Source organism: Gobius niger, assembly GCF_951799975.1.
Source record: "Gobius niger genome assembly, chromosome: 4".
Lineage (NCBI taxonomy): Eukaryota > Metazoa > Chordata > Actinopteri > Gobiiformes > Gobiidae > Gobius > Gobius niger.
Window position 1 is genome coordinate 18,831,290 of NC_136855.1, and position 20,073 is coordinate 18,851,362.

General features: G+C 43.3%; 1 protein-coding gene across 1 annotated transcript in view; it reads left to right on the forward strand.

Annotated features, from left to right (window-relative positions):
- igdcc3 (immunoglobulin superfamily, DCC subclass, member 3) overlaps window positions 1–19,685 on the forward strand; it is a 59,635-nt gene extending 39,950 nt beyond the window's left edge. Inside the window, exons 7-14 of the mRNA XM_079555851.1 lie at window positions 2,622–2,787; window positions 13,023–13,270; window positions 14,554–14,718; window positions 15,331–15,519; window positions 15,701–15,805; window positions 16,813–16,948; window positions 17,046–17,256; window positions 17,446–19,685. Of these exons, the coding sequence (XP_079411977.1) occupies window positions 2,622–2,787; window positions 13,023–13,270; window positions 14,554–14,718; window positions 15,331–15,519; window positions 15,701–15,805; window positions 16,813–16,948; window positions 17,046–17,256; window positions 17,446–17,580 (1,355 nt within the window). The 3' untranslated portion in view covers window positions 17,581–19,685. The remainder of the gene's footprint in view (window positions 1–2,621; window positions 2,788–13,022; window positions 13,271–14,553; window positions 14,719–15,330; window positions 15,520–15,700; window positions 15,806–16,812; window positions 16,949–17,045; window positions 17,257–17,445) is intronic.
- Window positions 19,686–20,073: the final 388 nt, after the last annotated feature.

Below are 20,073 nucleotides of genomic sequence, written 5' to 3' on the forward strand. Positions count from 1 at the left end.
GGTCACAAAGAGGACACACCACCGATGTTAATTAGGTGCTAATGTCTTTGTTTTGGTTATTGACGTTTCTAGACAAAGGCTGTACAGTTAATTCGCATATGGTATAGGGAACCAATATGTGGATGAAAAAGTTGTTTGCACTGGAAGTGAGACAGAAAGCAGTGGTTTAAAAGCAATACCGACCCTAAAAGTATTCTCTCTAAAACTGTCTGAACACAAGACGGAAGTTTGTAAGTTACTTCCAACCTGAAAAAGACACCCACCTGTGTGTAAAACTAGAAAGACTTATGAAATCGTCAAGCATCACCCTAAACGTAAAGCTACAGCAAATCAATTAGGTTCAGCACTCTTCATTTTTGTTCCTATATGGGGTACCAAAACCAGACGTGGGGGAAACAAAAGCAGTGGGCGGAGTCGAGTGTGTGTTTGTGCCAAAAGAGAAAAAAACGAGAGCAAGATGGATGGACTGGGCTGCTGATCTAACCCAGAGCCTTACAGGTGCAAATCAATATCCTCCCCCTAGCTCCCCGTGACCTTCACCTTTGAGACAGGCCTCAAAGAACAGAAAGGCACGCTGAGAAAATGAGAATAAAGAGGGAGATAAATGAACGAGCCATCACACAGTGTCAGCACCCTCCATTCATGCGCCCGCGGGCCGCAGCACTGGATTCACGGGGACGGCCCAAACGCTTACATCGGAAAAGTGTCAGGGGCCATTTTGTCTTCGGGGCGCAATGGATGAAGAAGGACACGGGAGCAAACAAGAAATCATGTGACGAATTGATCAAGCTGTCCACAGAAGTAACTTGTTTGAGAGATAAGATCTGATTGGTTGGAGAAAAGAGGTGCTCTCCAAGTCTGTCCAAAACTAGCTTTATAATATTGTGTTCATGCAAAAATCTCAACAACAATTGTGTTTATTTTACTGTTAAAGTATCAAAGTATAGTCCACGTTATAAAATGATTACTACACATACATTTAGATTTAAAAGCAACTGCTAATTTATCTATTTTAGGATAGAATACTAACAATAGGACTCCCAAATAACAGTGTTGAAACATATCACTTGTTTGGTTAAAGGTAAACAATATCCTTTTCTACTGCGTTGACACCTGTGCACTGTCCTGTGACACCATCTCTGTCTATATAGCCTCAACCGAGCACATTTTGTCCAGTTCGGCTTTACCCAAATCTAAAAACTTCTTGACTGAAGTGCGTATAGGCCAGTGTAACGCCTCATTTATAAGCTAAGACCTGCAAAACTGATATAAATTGATCTTTTTCCTTGCTTTTTTGTCGCTCTTTTGTTACATTTATCCGTTTTATTTGGATTGCTTTTGATAAGTTTACCGTTAAAGGTCCCAAAGCTCCACCAGTTGAGAATCACAGCAGCAACAGCTAGACTGGCCTTGGAGACTTGTGGGTAATACTGTTGCATGTTGTAAGAGAGGTCAGTCCTATCAGAGGTTTTCTTTGAGTCTTATATGATGTAACAATCGTCAATAAGGTGAAAGGTTACTATTTCAGAACAGAAAGAGAAAAGGAAGGAAGGAAGTAGTTTGAGCACGCTGAGGTCAGAGTGGCATATATGAAGGAAGACCGGTGAAAGACCATGGGAAGTATATACAGACATCTGCACGGCGCCAATTACTCAGACCATGTATTGGCCCATACACTAAATTAGATTCAATTTCAACATAGCAGAAGAAGTATTCTCCTGATACTTGTTGTTAGCGCGCTGCAAGCACGTTGAAAAACATCTCTCGCTCTTGGTTCTTCTTAGCCGCCCCCGATGAGAAGTGCATTTTCCGAGCAGCATCTGTGTTGAAGCCGTAATTTCACAATTAGGCTGGAGATGCTGCGGCTGACTGGCTCCTGTCCAGAGCCAACGACTATATTCACAGGATTTTGGCCAAGCTTCCTCATGGTGTGTGACAGCGCCAGCACCTCCTCTCTCTGCCCTCCAGTAGCGATTATTTTAGAGATATATTAATTAACATAACACATTTCCATGGCTAATGCGGGCATGCATAATTCAGCTTATCATATCGGCGATAACCTCTGGGACAATAATGAGTACAAAGAAGATGATACGGTTGGTCTTTTGTCCGTCAGCTCGAATAAAAGTGCGCAACGACGAATTAAACTTCACCCGATGTAGCCTGTCTAATTACTTTGTCAATGCTGGTATCGCTGCAATGAAGTACCTGCTGTTGTTACTAAATCTTTCCCCACAAAGAAGCTAATGTTGCTAATCGACCACAGCTGTAGGACTGATCACACTCTCTATATGTTTTCCTCATCATATTTACATTCATTCTGTTGGTGTAATTTATCAATACAGTTTTATCTAAGCACCTTTAGCACTTACTTTTTACACTGCTAAAGAATTGCCTGTGTAGATCTGATGATTAACAAGCTCTATGGCGGTAATTGAGATTGATCAAAGCTGAGATAGCAATTTCAACTGATTTCCCAGTCCTGCAGTGAGGTGTTGGAGGTGGCTGGTGAACCCCAAGCCACTCTCGATGCTTCTTTTTTGGAGCTTTAGCTGAATTTTCTAGTGTAAAGATTGTAATGCTAACCTGTGGGGTTTTTTTTGTCCGTATGTCTCTTGTAGCTCCAGCAGAGTTTATCCATCCCCCTCAGTCCGTCGCGCGGCCGGTGGGCACGACGGCCATCTTCACCTGCCAGGCCCAGGGCGAGCCCGAGCCACAGCTCACCTGGCTCAAGAACGGACAGATCCTGGAGCCGGGAGGACACGTCAAACTCAGGAACAACAACAGGTAATCATCACTCATGATGCATGACAACTGAAGGTCTTTACCAGGCAAAAAGAGACTGAGGCCTTCAATGGGATTACATAATGTTGTTGTCACGCAGTTTCAGCCGTCAAGTAATAACAGATTTAAAATGTCCTATATTGAGAAAGTAAATCAAATCTCCCAAGAAAATGAAAACCTCAGCAAAACGTTGCTTTTTGGACAGATACAGTCTGAAGCAACAATTCCAACTGTCCAACAACTACTAAAATCAAACGGTAGTCTGGTAGCAAGAAAGGGTATTTGCAAGTAAGGATTTTAAATATACACAGTTTTGAGAAAGAAAAGAGACACAGGAAGGAAATAACCACAAATATTCATATAGAACGAAGACTTTGGATTTCATATTGGGTCCATATACCAGAGGATGTAGTAGATTACGTCATGCATGCAGAACAGAGCAGAGGTTTACTTGAAGAAAGAATTTCATGATTTAATCGAAGACATTTCCACATCATTAGTGCACTTTCTCTCCTTGCGCTCTTGCTTCCTCCTCCTCGGCCTGGACCTCTGCCTCTAACATGGATGTCAGAGCTAATCGCTGCAGCTTTGATCTCTTCATCGGCATCATCAAATGTTCAATTTAGTCTTTTCCCGACTTCCTCCTAAAGCACATGCATGCTCTGCTGCTGCTGCTGCTGCTGCTGCTGCTATTATGCTGCAATAACCTGAGCCCAAGTTTAAAACAGCCTTTTGTGCGATGCCGGCTATTGACGTGATGTTGGATGTTTTCCCCTGACAGTCAACAGGAATGTGATGTGGTGCAGGGGCCGCAAACCAGTGGTGCACTTTGTTAGCAACTAACATGGTTAAGGTGTTATTGTAGTTGTATATGTGGCGTTGACCAAGGTATTTGAAGCTTGTGCAATGTCTTTTGTGGGACTAAAAGGTTGCATATACACAAAAACATTATGTCCATGGTCATTGTGTTATGCTCTGAATTTGAGCGTGTCTTACCAATAGTTTGATTAAGGTTAACATATTTTTTTCATTCATGTTCCCTTTTCATCTTTTGGCTTGTTTGAAATGATATTTGAAATGTGGTCCTTTTAGGTGTAAGCACAGTTTACTCAGGTGGGACTTGAGGGCGCTCTAGGCTTGTGTACCAGTATTTGCTACTCCTGTACCACGGAAGATTCAAAAAACGGTAATCAAGCAGCAGGAAAAAAAAGTAGAGTAATCACGAAACTTGTGAGGGACCGAGAGAGGAGAGGTTATTCTTACTGCAATGAAGATAACAAAAAAGCTAATCGGGAGCTAGAAGCTCAATGGCCACAGCGAGAGGAATGAGTTCGCAAATGAGAGCTTGAACAACGTGATGCCGGGAGAGGGTTGTCAACGGTGCAGTTACGCCTCCATGCCCAGTTAGTTGCCAAGGCTGGTGCGACTTATACTCCAGAGTGAATTAAAGTCCGGAAAATACGGTACAGAAATACATCACATTAAAATAGTGTTGTCGTTTTTGTGTTTGGCTTCTTGGTGCAATGATTTGTAAATGCAGTATTTGAATCAGATGCACTTCCTCATCCTATTTTTCCTTCGTGCTTGGGACTGAAGCAAAAATTAAATGGCATATACTGGACAAAGATCACAATATAAGCTCAACTGTCTTTTTCAGCATCTGTCATCACTACAGTACTCCCAAAGTAATTTTTTCCTGTTGACCCTCGTAGCGAACTATTTGTGAGTGTTATTATTCACAAAAGCGAGATGTGAAGTTGATATATAAAATTATGCACTTGGAAAATCAATAGTTGCACCCGGGCGCTCTGAGTGAAGGGAAGGGAGACACCGACATCACTCACATGCAGCATCTCCCCTCCCACCACTGCTAGTTTAGATTAGTCCAAGAGATGAAGCGATGCGCTAACAAAGGCAGAGACAAAACAAATGAGAGGCCAGACGAAGCTATTAAAAAACAGAGCGAGGGAGAGATGTTCAAAAGAGAAATGATGAGTCTGCAGGATTGACAAACGAGGCGGCGAGGAAGATGGAGTGAGTAGTCTGAACATCACCGCGCTTCCACTCCACGCCATTAATGCAGTGCGACCCGTTATGATATGGACCTCATGCATCAAGAATCGTGGCCTGTGATTGGTTTAAGAGACAGGCCACCGGCGCGAGGATCTACCATTAGCTAATTAGCCCGTAAAGTGGGTTACAGTAGACGAGCAAATGCAGTTTGGAGAAGAGAATGGTGGACATTACAACGTGATTCATTATCACCTCTTTGTGTGCATTATGTGTGATTATCTGCGCGGTCAAAGGTGTGCAACGCTAAGTCGGCTTCACAAAACAGCAATATTATTTGAAATCACTACTAGTACTACGACTACTGCAGCATTTAGAGCGACCAGAAGTTCTCTCAGTGTTTGGATAGGTTTCTCTAGATGCCCCTACCACTAAAACATGTACAATGGGTTAGAAAAAAAAATCTAAATTTCTCTTTCAATAAAGACCAAATAAATCTTGTGCCTTAACCAATATGAAGAAAAGTCCAAAGTGCTGATCTTTATTGAATGTCCCCAATTCACTTAACCTCTTACTCTTTAACTGAGCGCATTTTCTCCAGTTCGGCGTTGCCCAAATCTACAAGCCTCTCGACTGGAGCTTGCCGCCTTTTGGCCAGTGTGACGCTTCATTTGAAAGCTACGACCTCCACAACCAATTGTAAGGTTTTTTTTGTTGCATTTTTGGTCGCGTTTTCATATTTTTTTTGTCTTGTTTTGGTCACATTTTCATCGCATTTTTGTCACCTTTTTGTCGCTCTTTTGTGGCTCTCTTGTTGATTTTTTGTTGCTTTTTCCTCACTCCTTAGTCGTGTCTTTGTCACTCTATTGCCGCGTTTATATCACAAGTTTTTATTGTGTCTTTTTTAATCGCTTTTTTGCTGTGTTTTTGTCATTTTTTGTTGCTTTTTTGTCCGATTTTCGTCACTTTTTCATCAAATTTTTGTGGCTTTTAGATTTGGGTTATGCCAAAGTGGAGAAACTGTGCTCGGTTCATGTAGGGGTTAAGAGGTTAATAAACAAAGTGGACAGTCACTATCGTCTCTGTATTTTGTAATAAAGATTCTGTACCATATGGCTCCTCTCAAGGGAAAACACATTCGTCTAATACAGCCCAACTAAAGGATTTACCCTGAACTCAAAGATCCAATATTGAACATTTGTCTGTTAATGATATCAGTCCAACAAGTTCCAATGTCTATGATACACTATTCTTTCCCAGAGACTGGCATGATGTGATTTGTACAGCTTGATGCTGCTGGTGGACGGCCGTTACACTAAAGATAACATTACAGACTGATGGGCATTCTTGAAAGGTCTATCAAGATGATTCACTCTCATACTTTCCCAATGCTATGAGGCCACATTGTGATAAATGCATCGTGGCTCAAGGCTTATTGTTGTTGATGTGTGTTTACAGAGATAGACAATAATACCTGTAGGCGGGGCTTCACTGAAAATGTCATGGCCAGTCAATATGTGAAATGTTGAAACGATCATTCTTGGATGTTTGCTGAGTGTTTATCTGAACTCAATAGATCGGCGCTTTGAAACCACTTGTTTTTAGAAAGTTCAGAGCAGGAGTTCCTAAAGTTGGGGCGGGGGGTCCAACTTTAGATGCCAGGTCAACCGTTGTTTAATTTGAGGGTATTTAGAGAACACAGTTACCTCTACCTTTGTACCTCAATTTGAATTTGATCCATATACCAAGAGAAAGGGGTTTAAACGTCAGACGCAGATCCCACGGGTTTGTATCTCTCCAGTGGTTGTTGCTTTAGTGTCTTTTTAAATATAGATAATGAGGCAGATTGTTTTAATTTAATATCCAGCTGATTCCACTGTAAGATACACTAAACCTAGCACTGGTTAGGTTCCTATATTTACCTTTTAGGAGCAGCTTATGCCTAGTGTGGTGTGTGTGTGAGAAGGTGAGTTTTATGGAATGAGTTCACACAATCTAATGTTTAACCTGTTGACAACATTGAACATGCATTGTGGTAAAAGTTACATTCAGGAAGCTTTAGTCTGTGGAAGAGAGATTTGTATGAGAGTTACGTGTGGACCATGAAGTAGCTCTTAGTTTCTCAGTATATGTAGGGTATGTATTATTCCATATAATATTACAATAACTCAAATGAGGCTCAAACAGAGTCCTATACAGTGACAAGAGCACATCTAATGGGAGCACATGTCTCACTTTAAAGAACAAACTTACAATTTACATGCATGAGTCTCCTGCATGCTCATTAACATAGCCCGTCAACAAGAAATCTGAGTGTAATTCAATATTGATGTAATGTTTTCAAATAAATATTCATTGTTGTGCCACATTTTTTAGTCCTGAGTTGTTGGTGATTTTTGGAGGTTACGGCCCGAGCTTGGAAAATTCTAGTCAAGAGCTTCTAGCACAGAAAACCTTTCAACTTAATAGTGTTTTTATTCAAATGTGGTGCAGGTTGTTAAATATATAGACTGATGTGGCATGGGGCGTTTTTCACCTCCTGAACCATGCCAAAACAAAAGTATAATGACATGCAAATAATATTCAGGAAGCTCCCGGCAGCCCAATAATCCCGCTCTTAAAAATACATACATGAAGGTGCGCGGGATGCTAATGAGCCCGTGTTTGTGCGTGTTAGGGACAGCGCACACTCTCAGGTTGGTGGGAGCGGTCATCTCTCACGCAGCTGACCTTCAAGAGCACATCGGACAGGGGCAGGAAGGAAGAGGGGGATCGATTGTACATTTCATTCTCACACATGCATGCACACGCATTAATCACAATGCTGCTCAGGCCGGAGCCGCGCAACAGGCCATCATTCATTTAGTACACCTACATAATCAAATACGACAATTCACACTAAAGCAGAACACCTTTTTATATACATCTACTGCATAGTGAATGGACACAGGGATTGAAGAAAAACCTTTTTGTGTGCCATTACTTTTCATTGTTTTCACACACAGAGGCATTCAGAGGATACTGTAGCCAGCCAGAACTCCTCAAGGAGCCGCAGTTTATCCGGGCTTTGAACTGGCACAAACACACTGGCTTGTTGTCATCATGGCCTCACCGTTGCCATTTCAAATCCCGTCCTAGCCTCTCCCACTCTTGTTTGCAGCGGGTCTGCACACACATGGCACATGGTTATTCACCTGGTAACAGTGGCAGAGATGACCTGATTGGCTGCTCCTATATATACACATGTGGCTCCTCGTAGATGCTCCCACGTCTCCAGCCAATGCCGACACTCGCCTCGCACCCTGTTGCCATTATTGCTCGGCCATTCATTACCGGAGGCTTTGCTGAGCAGGCGTGTGAAAAACATGCTACGGTGGCTATTTGAAGCTTATTACTGAGGCGTTCGGCTTGTTTTTTGAGTTTTTTTTTAAACAGGCACATGTAACGTCGGAGCACGCGGCAGCTGTGATCTCACGTTACTTTGTTGTGATTGTAAGAGCAGGAGCCAGCGTGTTTGTATTATTCTTAATGTGGTGCTGCCGCTGATTAATTGTTATATGAGCATTTAAACCGTCCCTGGTGGTGACTCGCGCTGTTGAGAAAGCATTTAATGAGCACTTTTCTAATTTGGACCAAACAATAAAACATGTATGAGATTTAATATCGGGGCACAAGAGGACTGGGGGAAACAATGAGGGAAAAATGAGCCGTGCCGCATCACTGCTTTTGCAGGTAAAGGAGAAGCAAGTGATAAGACTGTAAATAATAACAGAGAAGTCAGAGCTGAGCTGAAGTAAAGTTCTGTGCTGTAATAAATACTGCCATATTGAATCATAAGGGAATTTGTTGGCTCTACTAGTGTTAGAGTAAAAAAAAAAAAAAGACAGATCACACAACTCACTGATTGGCACCCATGTGAGAGTATTTATCATTCATGTTCATTCTTACAAAGACAAAGGATGAATTATTTTCCCATCAGTCATATACAATCTTGTGCGTTTGATGATTTATTTCTGCCCGTTGTCATGGCATGTATTAATTAATCTTTATTAGAACTGCGAGAAAACCAATAGCGTCACTTTTCTATAGAACCTTGTCGGGGTTTTTAATAATTAATGGGCAGCATCTAAAGCTGCCGCAAAACTAGACATTTCATCCAAAATCCTTTGAAAAGAGCTTCTTTTTGTTCCTTTTCTTTCTTTCAGCGCAGCCCCTCAGTGGGTGCCTCATATCCCCCCATCCTGCCCCCTCCGCCTGGGCATTGGCCTTGACCTATGACCCCTGCAGTAATCAGTCATATCCCTGGGCCCGTCCCTCCTCTCAGGCCACAGACAGCCAACCCCCCCCCCCATTCCCACTCCACACACACTCCTTCCCTCTCCCTCTCCTGTTCCCCTCCTTTGTCCCCACGTTTTTCTCTTTTCTCTCAAATCTGAACACCCCAGAACGGCCAGGCTGGCGCAGGATGGCAGCGGAGGGGGTTGGCCGCTCTGCCCTGAGACAACGGCGTGTAAACACGGTGTCGGCAGCTGAACAACAGACCTGGCCCCTCCGAGAGCCACTCCCTTGGCCCTGGGCCCGATCCATCAATCTGGCAAATGACCTTGAACTGATGACAAAATGATGGTGTCAACCTGTCAGCACCGGACAGCTTGGCCCGACGCTTTTAAGACCAGCAAAGAAATCCGTGCGCTCAAGCTACCGACCCTTCCCAAATTTCAATTTCTCCTACCATTCACTCTCTTTCGCCTTTGTTCCCCTTTGCACATTGTAAAGATCTTTGGTGGCCACGCTCAGCTGTTAAATATTTATGTAGAGTGAACAAAATAATACCCCGCTGCAAGGTTTCCTATGCAGAGCGCACTATCTCTCAGGAACACACTGTCTGTTTAAAACGGCTTCTGTGTGCGCCTCTGTGTCGCTTTTTTTTTTTTTTTTAAACTCTAAAGGGGAATTTATGCACCAAACTGCTAGGGACGCCTTATCTCTAAGGATTTACCTCAGTGAAACAAAAACACTGCACATATGTGTAAGACGGGGCGCATACATTTGAACGTATTGTGAAGAGTTCTGACAAAAAGCAGAGCAGCAGGACACGCACGTTATCAGTCGACAGCGATCAGGGCTTCTGTGGGTCTCAAGAAAAAAAAGTTAAATCAAGGTTGTTTAAATCCACCAGGACAGCACTTACGGGTCCATGAGTAGACTTTTTTTTTCATCCCCCTGAGAGGACCTTTAAGGAAAAACGCATGCCGCTGTAAAAACTTCTCACAGAACGGCACCAAGCAGCCCAGGAATGGAACCTCTTTGCCACTTAATTACGTTTTTCTGGTCATTTGTAGAGCCCTACTTTCAGTTTTCCGTTGTACATACAGTACTTTAAACTTAACAAGTTTCCTTACTGTAAAGAGAGTAGTTAAACTGTGTCGCATGTTTCAAGTTGCAGTGATGAGGAAATGACTTGGCACACATTCGTATCTTACTTTCCTCCTTTTCTTCCTCGGTGGCTGCTGATGTGAGACCGTTGAGCTGTTCATTAGCAGAAGCCGGTAAACGTTTCAATCTTTGAACTTCAGCGTTTTCGACTTGTATTAGCGACTGCAGAGTCTGGCTGCAGAATCCGTGATCAATACCCCCTGGCGTCACGCTCCTTGGCTTCTGTGTATCTGTATCTGTAACGAAGGCCTGACAGCAGATGTGGAATCTTTTATGAAGTTCCCTGAGTGAACCTCCACACACACACTGGACATGCCTCTAAAAAACACTGTCCTGGAATTCCTCTTCCTGTTCCTCTGATGAGGCCCGGGGGCATTGAGGCCGGTCGATCCCTGAGGGCTGCTTTTGTGCGCGGTGAGCGTCCGTAACGGCTACCTGCCTGCAAACACTCCATCTATCCCGCTCCTGAAAGGCTGTCAGGCGAGCCGGAGTGACTGAGGCAAAGGGGCACACCACAGCCGCCTCAAGGGTCAAAAGTCAGTCTCTCTGGGGGGAAGGGGGGGAAGAGCCGATAATTATCCAGATTGAATCCACCTGGCCTACTGTATATCGAGAATAATGGCTTCTTCGAACCTATATGCACTTGCCTGGACGCTGACCCAGATTAGAGACGGGGGTAATTGTAACCCGCGCATCAATTTTGCAAAAGGGAAATGGAATGATTCGCTCCCCACTGACCCACATGGAGAGTCCCCCTTGTCCGTACAAATCCATCCTAACACGCTGCACCCTCATGACTGTTCTGGGGTCACTCGTGCTGTCTGTGTTGATTTGCCACTTCCCCATGTCCCATTTCACAGGTCCAGACGGGTGGACTCTGCCTTTCGAGAAATTGCACGCTTTTTATTTTGGCGTTTCTGAGGGAGACAAGGCAGGAAAAACGTATATATTTCACCTACAGACAAATAAGCTGCCTGATCTTCCCAATAAGTTGCTTAAATATTGCATAGATTCAATGTTTCCTTAAGGACAGTTTTAACTTTAAGGGCAATTTTCTCCAAATGCATCCTTAAAAAGCAACAACTTCTCCCCTTAAAGGGACTAGATGTAAGCTGGTCATTTTTATACTCGCTACTGCCACATCAGGTCTTACGCGTAACTGCAGATTCTATATTAAGCTCGTGCATGACGGCACTTCGGACCCGAATTAAGAACTTTTTGAGTGACAGTGCAGGATTTTTGAGGCAGTTGTGGTGAACAGGTCTGGGCTCATTCTACAAAGACATGGATGGAACATGTAAGGGAAAAAACTTAATTTGAACATTTTTAAACTCTTTAGACCTATAGACCTGCAGACGGAAAATGTTCTGGTTTTAACCCTCCCAAAAAGAAGAAGCTATCCAAAATCCCCTCTGAACAATCTAACATGTCAACAAAAATAACCATAGATCTGACTTTATCCTTAAATTGGATATTTCTCAATGTTTTTTACACATAAAAAAAAAAACGAATTTCATATGAAAACATCAAATGGGGATCATCTACAGGAGTCTCTAAATTAATTTCCCCCTATGCACCCACAGTGCCTCGCTTTCATGCATTTTGATTGAATACACTGCAGATGGGAGCTGTCAGTCAGAGAGAATGGCAATGCTTTTGACGGGTTTTGTCGAAATGGCTTGTGACAGATTAGCCTAATGCTGCGGGGTACGCTTAACTCCGGGGCAATTGACTGTGTGCACCTTAGTTTTGCATAAGATTTCGAAACACAAGGTCTCAGGCGCTGGTTCACTGTGCTGCGATATGGGCTTAACTCCCCAGGTGTTCATTATGTTTATGTTGCATATTTTGTGCGCTTGAAATTCAGGAGCCATGGCCTTGGTTTTTCAAAAATGGCGTGGAAAAAGTATGAAAATGAGGCACCTTCGGGCCTCATTTTCATAGTATATTAAATGTTTTATTTTCCTTCTGCCTTAGGATGAAAACAGCCTATGCATTCGGCTAATAACTCCTACTCAATAAACACACACACATATATTTATTTATGGAATGCGGGCATTGCTCGGGTTCTGTTTGTTGTGTCGATGTAGACAGCAATGTGGGAGTCAAAGCCATAGGTAAATGGGGACAGAGACAAGAGTTGAGCTGTGGTTTTTCCAAAGACAGGAAGAAGACTGAAGAAATGCTGTTATTTTTGTGTAGGCGGCTGAAACTGTGTCTATTTCCTGGGAGTTAATATCTTTTATAAGCAGATGACTGACACACGCAGTTAGACATAGGAAAATGCGAGACGTGCCAGGCTTTTTTTTTTTTTTTTGTAACCGGTACTTATCACTATTCCTGAACTCGGATTCATCCGGTATGTATGACAAGGACCCTATGCATTCTATTGATTCAATGCCATTGCAATAATTAAAAATTAAAGCTATTTCTATGAAGCCGTCTCAACTATGCAGATCCAATACAGCATATTACTTGATGGCATAGTGAATGCAGCCACACTGAAGTTCTTTTGTGTCCGCGCTGGTAATTTTCTCTGACAGTATTATTGCTATAACATTTCACATGGCCTTTGCCACCACATGTGAAGGTTAAAGGATATATCGGCTGTCTGTAACTTTACCAGAGTCCGATCACTGTTGTTCCCTGGAGGTTTAGTTCAATAGGATATTGTGAGTTGTGAATTTGCTATGACTTCTTGTACGTATCATGTGTGCTCCATACGGTATGTTCCCTCATCACAAGAACTAACCCAGTTTCATCCCTTTCTTCTCACCTCTCTGCCTCCACAGTACGTTGAGCATATATAGCATCAGCCAGGAGGACGAGGCCATATACCAGTGCATTGCCGAGAACAGCGCGGGCTCCACGCAGGCCAGCGCGCGGTTGACGGTGTTGTGGGCGGATGGGCTGCCCGGTGTGCCCAGTGAGGTCCAGGCGGAGGCGTTGTCCCCCTCCTCCATCCTGGTGTCCTGGAAGGAGCCTCAGCAAAACACGCCAGACATCATCGGATACGTTCTGCACATCCGCCGGACTGCAGGTAAACACTTAAAGCACCTGAACATGTACACAGTGTAACATTACTATGGGCTTTTTCATTTACTTCTTGTTTCGGCTATTCGTAGATATGGCACCGAGCACATCTTTGTCACCTTATTTATTTACTTACTCACTTGTTTGCATTTAGTGCAAACTGCCACTTTTTTTGCGTTTGTGGCATGAAGAACATTGTATTTGAGCATAAAATGGCATTAACCTCTTACCCCCCCACCCTGAACCAAGTCAGTTCGGCTTTACTCAAATCTAAAAGCTTCTCCACTGGAGAGCAACAGTACAACGTCTCATTTGAAAGCTAAGACTTGCAAAAGTGATTGGAACTTTGTTTTCATTTTTTTCACATTTTTATGCGTTTTGGTTGCGCTTTCGTCTCTTTTTTTGTTGTTTCGTTGCTTTTTATTGCTGATTTTGTTGCTTTTTTGTCCTGTTTTTGCTACGTTTTTGTCACTATTTTTTTGCCCTTTTCATCCTTGTTTTTGTCACTCATTTGATGTTTTTTTTTTTTTTTTTAAAGCTTTTTGCCAAACTAGAGAAAATGTGCTCGGTTCAGGCGGGGGTTAAGAGGTTAAAAAGCCTTCGATGTAACTTGCATGAACCTGGATTGATACATAGCCCCTATTATATCTATACATCTCTGGCCATGTGTTGTGTCTTGGGTGATTTCTGTGTTGTGTTTGCTGCTTGTTTCCTGAGAGCCCCAGATTGTGTCAGTTTGCAGCAGGATGTTTGCTCCGGCGCTTGTTGTGAGAGTGTGACAGAGGCAGTCCCTGTGTGCCAGCTGCTTCTCTCCTCTGTACCTCTGTCAGATGGCTAATTAAGGACCCGAGGGGGCAACCAATAGGATCTGCTGTAATTACCTTTCCAAGATGCCATGGCCCGATGCCTTAAGAGCCGGAGAAAGGCTGTAGTTATAGTTGGGTGTCTTTGGATTAAGAGCAATAAAACGCTCTAATGCATTCAACGTTACTCCCATTTTTACCACCTTCATCTTCCTCCGCAGTCACCGCTCTGCTCCCAGGGCCAAACTGGATTAGCTATTACCTAAGAGAGATGCTCCGATAAAACCAGTGGAATAGGCCATAACCATAAAATAATGACAGAAACGGATCGTATATATTGGCTTTACCCTTCATCGGGCGTCTCGCGGCTTTGAAGCACTACCCTTCTCCTGTAACCTGTTTTCCATTTTTATTCCTCTCATCCCGCGCCCTCGATCTAACCGCGTCCCGTCTCTTTCCTCCTCCTCCTCCATCATCTCTCCGTCAGACCCGGCCGAGATGGAGTACGAGGAGGCGGTCAGCAAGGTGACGCTTCAGCAGATCATCAGGGATCTGGAGCCCTCCACCAGCTACACCTTCTACGTCAAGGCCTACACCTCCCATGGGGCCAGCAAACCATCAGAGAGTGTCACGGAGAGCACGCACGGGGAGGGTGAGCTACAAACACATCTATTTGCGCAGCCTGCATCCCCGCCACTGCCGGGAATGCGCTTGTATTTATACACCACCCGGCCGTTGCATGAAACCGTTTGTCGCAGTTTATATGCAACATTGAGCCAAAGTGAGTCGTAATTCACGCTTCAGAAGGAGATAATAGCTCCCGTGTTTGCTGTTAGACGTCCCATCGCCATGTTGTTTTATCAACCCGGTTTGCTCCGTACAGTCAAGCCTGAAATTATTCATACATTGGGCAATTTATCCATTTAAGTGATTTGTACGTGCCTGTTCTGTCTGAAAATAACATACTGCAAGTGGCATTAGATGTTGCTGCAAAGTATTTTAGTATTTTATAGCAGTTTATTGCAAGAAAATGTATCCAAAATACCGAATACCTTATACATTAGGCAGGTTTACATCTTACGCTTTACAAACAGTGTTTTTCCAACCCATTTTAAATATGTTAAAGGGATTCTTTCAGCAATTTCATCACACCATCTTGACTTCCCCGCAAAGCTGTTTCTTTCCCGCTTTGGCTGTGTGGCGTAGTTCTCGCGCCAAGCATTGAATTAATTTGTGCTTATCCCGTGCTTGTGCTTGTGTGCAGTGCCAGCGCCTCCCTCCCTCTACACAAAGGTCCTGAACAGCAGCGTGGTCCAAGCGTCCTGGGACCCCTCCCTCAAACTCGGACAGCACCAGGGATACAAGCTCTACTACCGCCGCGCTCACTCTCCCGCCTTCACCGGTCCCGTCAGCTTCCCGCGCAACGTCACCCACTACAGCATCACTCAGCTGGGTCAGTATCCAACAATTGTGCGACTCGTGCACAATGTGGTCCTTTGTTGCCTTCAACTGGGGCTTGTTTTGTCTAATGTTCTGGGTAATTTGACATCAAAGCTCCCCAACATCATCCACTGTGATCTTCTCTGTATAAAACAAAACACAACATCTGATAATCTTCCTTTGCTTTCATCCAGATTCTGCCCTCGTCTACGAGATAAAGCTGCTCGCGTACAACCAGCACGGAGATGGGAACGCCACTGTTCGATTTGTTTCACTCCGGGAAGCCTTGGAGAAATCCGGTATTCCCTTTGCACAGAACACAACCGCACACTAACCCCCTATAAGCCTCTTTATTGAAGGTTTGAAGTAATTTGCCCCCCTCTGTTATTTTCACTGTGTGTGCTTGTTTTCAATGTATGCAAAAAGGGTTAGGACCGCAATAAAGACATCTAATGTGGATTTTAACAAAGGGGCACTGTTTGAGGATGCATTTGTTTTTAGCTTATTACCTTTACACACAAAAAGTCAGTGGCATAACTAAGATTAGAAGAAAAAATGTAGTTCAAGCAGTACAAAGTACCTAGAGGCCATAAGCGCCACTGCAGGTGTGATAGCATGTTGCGTTTTTTTACTCATTAATTGTCCGTGAGAGTAAATACTACACTGGCAGAAAAGACAAAGGGAGAGAGGGATATTGTACATCCATTTACACAATGGAGATACGTTTTTTCACTCAAACTTGGCTGGAAATACTGTTTAAGTGGCACAGTTAGCTTTGCCCGTTAGCCTGTTAGCTTCTCCTTCGTGATTCCATTAGTGTGTATTTGGGGCCTCCGACCCGGAGGGCAGCGAAGTTGCAATTGTGGTTTTCTCCAATCATCCCATTAACACTTGTATTACCCACAAAGGGACAAGTTACTTAGTACTGCTTTAATGCCCAATGCTCTGTGCTAAAAAACTAAAACAAATTACCTACTCATTACCAACTCATTTTCAGTACCGTTAATACAAGTCTGAATTCAGGTGCCTCTGATAAAACTACACATCGCCTGGTGGAGCCAAACCCACTTCCTTTCTGAAGCCAGTTTCTGCAGTGACTTGTCCCGACCCCACACGTAGCTCCAGTTGCTAAATAATAGAGTTATCCCACTGTAAAAAAAAAAAAGAAAAAAGAGCTACTGTCTCCAGACTATAGTGGACTGCCAATCAAATGTCACCTCAGCACATTGTCTTTATAGCTCCCGCTCCAACTTCCCTGTCTCTCTCCAACTGTGAGTTGTGTGACCAATTTGTTGTGCTCTTGTAGTTCTGGATGACCCGTGTGACTGTGTGAAGGATGAACACAGCAAAACATCCACCACAGGCATCATAATCGGCATCCACATCGGAGTCACCTGCATCATCTTCTGCGTGCTCTTCCTGGTGTTCAGCTACCGCGGCAGGTGAGGGGCGAAAAGCATCTATTTTTAAGATGGTAAAAGAACAATATCCTCCTGTGTAATTTTCACTAAGTGCTGGTGCTTGCATGTGGTCTTCCAGGTTAATGATGTGCAAGACAGTACAGGCCACCCCCCAGGCTGGACACGCCGCGGCCATCGAGTCGTCTTCCTCTTCCCAGGGGGCCGCTGGGCTGAACGGCGCCCCCCGGAGGGAGGTGGAGATCAACGGCAGCGCAGCGGGGAAGAAGACAGTCGACAGCAACGAGTTAGAGAGACTTTTCAACCAAACAAATGGGCAAGACACACATATGGTAAGTGCTATAGTTAGAAGCATCCCTTTGTAGCCAGGCTGAAAGAGCGAAACATTAGAATTGCATTGTTGGAGATAAGAATGTGTGATATATTGTTTTATTTGGCAGTTTTGTTTTGGATTTTGTGGATCCTGTGGGTCGTCTTAAAACAATTTTCTGCTTCTCTTTTGCTTGTCCTGTGTTGCACAGTTGAACCACACAGCCGCCCCAAACGACACCCAGCTCTCCACCATCCTCCTGGATGAGTTCTCGGTGGAGCGAGAAGCAGAGACCCATTTCCACCAGCCTCCTGCGGCCCCAGCGGTGCGGCAGGACCAAGGCTAACTCGTATGAAGGCCGACTCACACGGTGCAAAACAGTGCCACCTTAGACTCCTCTCTCACTCAGGTCAACACGTGTTTCCTTTTCGAGAAGTTTTTTTTTTTTTGTTGCAAAGAGTTTTAATGGTAAAGTAAAGAGGATCTAGGACTGTGTAATGAAGGGGCATTTGGCCTGGGGTTCATGGAGCTCCAGGTGAACAGCAGGCCAGTTTATTTCTATTTGATTGTTTTTATTTTCTGGTGAAGGGCAGCACACAGAAGAGACGCCCCTTGTTTGTACAATGATTTCATTTTCTCTTTTAAGTTTATGAAATATATATATATATATAAATATATATATATATACAGTATATATATCTTTATCAACTCTATGTCATAAGTTATTGGTCTTCTAATGTGGATGTCAAAGACTCTGCTGCCTGCGCTCACCTACCAATGAAGAACCTTCGTGCTCACACGAGACCTCACCTTTTACCAGGGATTCAAATAACTCTCTTCTCTCAGGACTTCATTTCTTCAGCAAAATATCAGCATTTTTTATGAGTTCTCGGCCTTCATACAGGGAATAGAACTTGGCTGTGTGAACCTTGCGCTTCAACAAAAACCTACCTCAGCCGGAATGAATGTGTTTGTGGGAAGCTTCTGGGGACAGCTTCCCTCGTGCTTATGGTTATTTTAAAATACAGAGGAACAGTTCGGTTCGACAAGGAAAAGTTACAAGACCAGTTGCCGTACTACCTCCGATGTCGTGAATCGTCTCTCTTCTCCTGCTCTTCGAAGCAAAACGAGTGTCCAACATAAAGCACTTCCAAATGCTGAATTGAATGTTCTACCTCAGATAACATTGTTAATATTGTCTCTGTTGTTGTGTTTGTCTGTTTATTGCATAATGAAAAGCCCTCTTCACCTTTTGTGAACACGCTGGTGATGAAGTGGTGTTTGTAGATACAATGTCAGTACCTCATGCAAGCCGACAGATAACACTGTTGTATGAATTATAGTATGCTAGGAATTTGTTGAATATTAATTGTCCTGTTCCATTTTACGCCTTTTAATAGTTTTCCACATTTTGAACCTAGTCTTTGTGACTAGAGGAGATACACTGCATTGCTGTTTCTATTGTCAGGAGTATTTCCTGCGAAATGAGATGTGATCCATATAATAGTGTTCAATTGGAAATAAGATGAAATAATGTACCAGCATCATACAGTGTATGTATGAGTGTGTGAATGAGAGCGGCGATGAGTGGAGTGAATGGATCCATACATACACTGTATGTCATGTAAGCAACAAACCAAGCACAAATTTTACCAAAATACTCTAAATAATTATTCTATTAATCTTGGTCCAATGAGATATAAAGATGAGATTTTATTTTTAAGAAAAAAAAGACTAAAACTTTATCCAAAAATATGAGCTTATCCCTAATTGAATTGGCTGCGGTGTATTTCGTACCCGTGATTTGGCACTGCAGTGTTTTAGCTTTCAATCATTCATATTTCTGCCTCCTTTTATAAAGAAGGAGTGGCCTTTCCCAGTTCACACTCGACTTGGCTTTGTTTCCAAAAGCCCCGCTGCTGCTCAGCCTCTCCCTCCTCCACACTGACCACTGGAAGTGGTTCTCTATTGATCAAGAAGCTGGACGGGACTGGTCGCTGGGTCCCAATCTTATACAGGAGTTTGCAGATGCATTATGGGTAACTACCTCAACTCTACCTCAAATCCTGCCTTTGACCTCAGGTCTCATTGAAGGACACACAGAGAATTAACAGAGTACACTCAGAAAGATATCTATGAATTACACTGAAGACGAAACTCAAAACACGGAGGGGGAACTTTAGGGACGACCTTTTCTGGTGCACTAACTACAGCCGTTCATCTTAAAGCATTTGTGTGACTAATGTTTCCCATGTTCAGTGCTGTTTGACTTTTTATCTAGACTCAAGTGGAGGACACTTACAGCTCCAACACACGTGTAGGGCTGCACGATAAGACAAAAGATGCATTTACCACTTAGCTTCCATTAAATGAAACCAGGAATTTCACTATTGTAAGTTTTTTAAGACTTAAAGAAATACAAAATCAGAACTAAAACAACTAAATTAGGAAAATCATAAATAAAACTAAATTGCGAATTTTGGCCCTGCCTTTATGCTTTAAATTGTGAAAAATGTGTAAATCTCAATCAAATGAAGGACCACAGTGATTTTGCAAAACACTGTGGCTTCTTCCCATATGGATATGAACATATTTCAGTATCTGTGCAGCCCTAACTAACTTCATTTTGTGGTGTCATAATGATAGAGTCTTAATGGGCAAAAGCTAAAAAGTTGTCACACTTGAATAGACATTTTACTGCATTCAATTTTCCTTTTACACATTGTCATATTATTGTAGTTGCACGTGTCCTTCGCTGCCGTTACTGTAATTGCTTGCCATTTTGTGAGTTTCCCACACTTGTCCCTTGTATGTACCTGCACATCCTGTTACCTGTAAC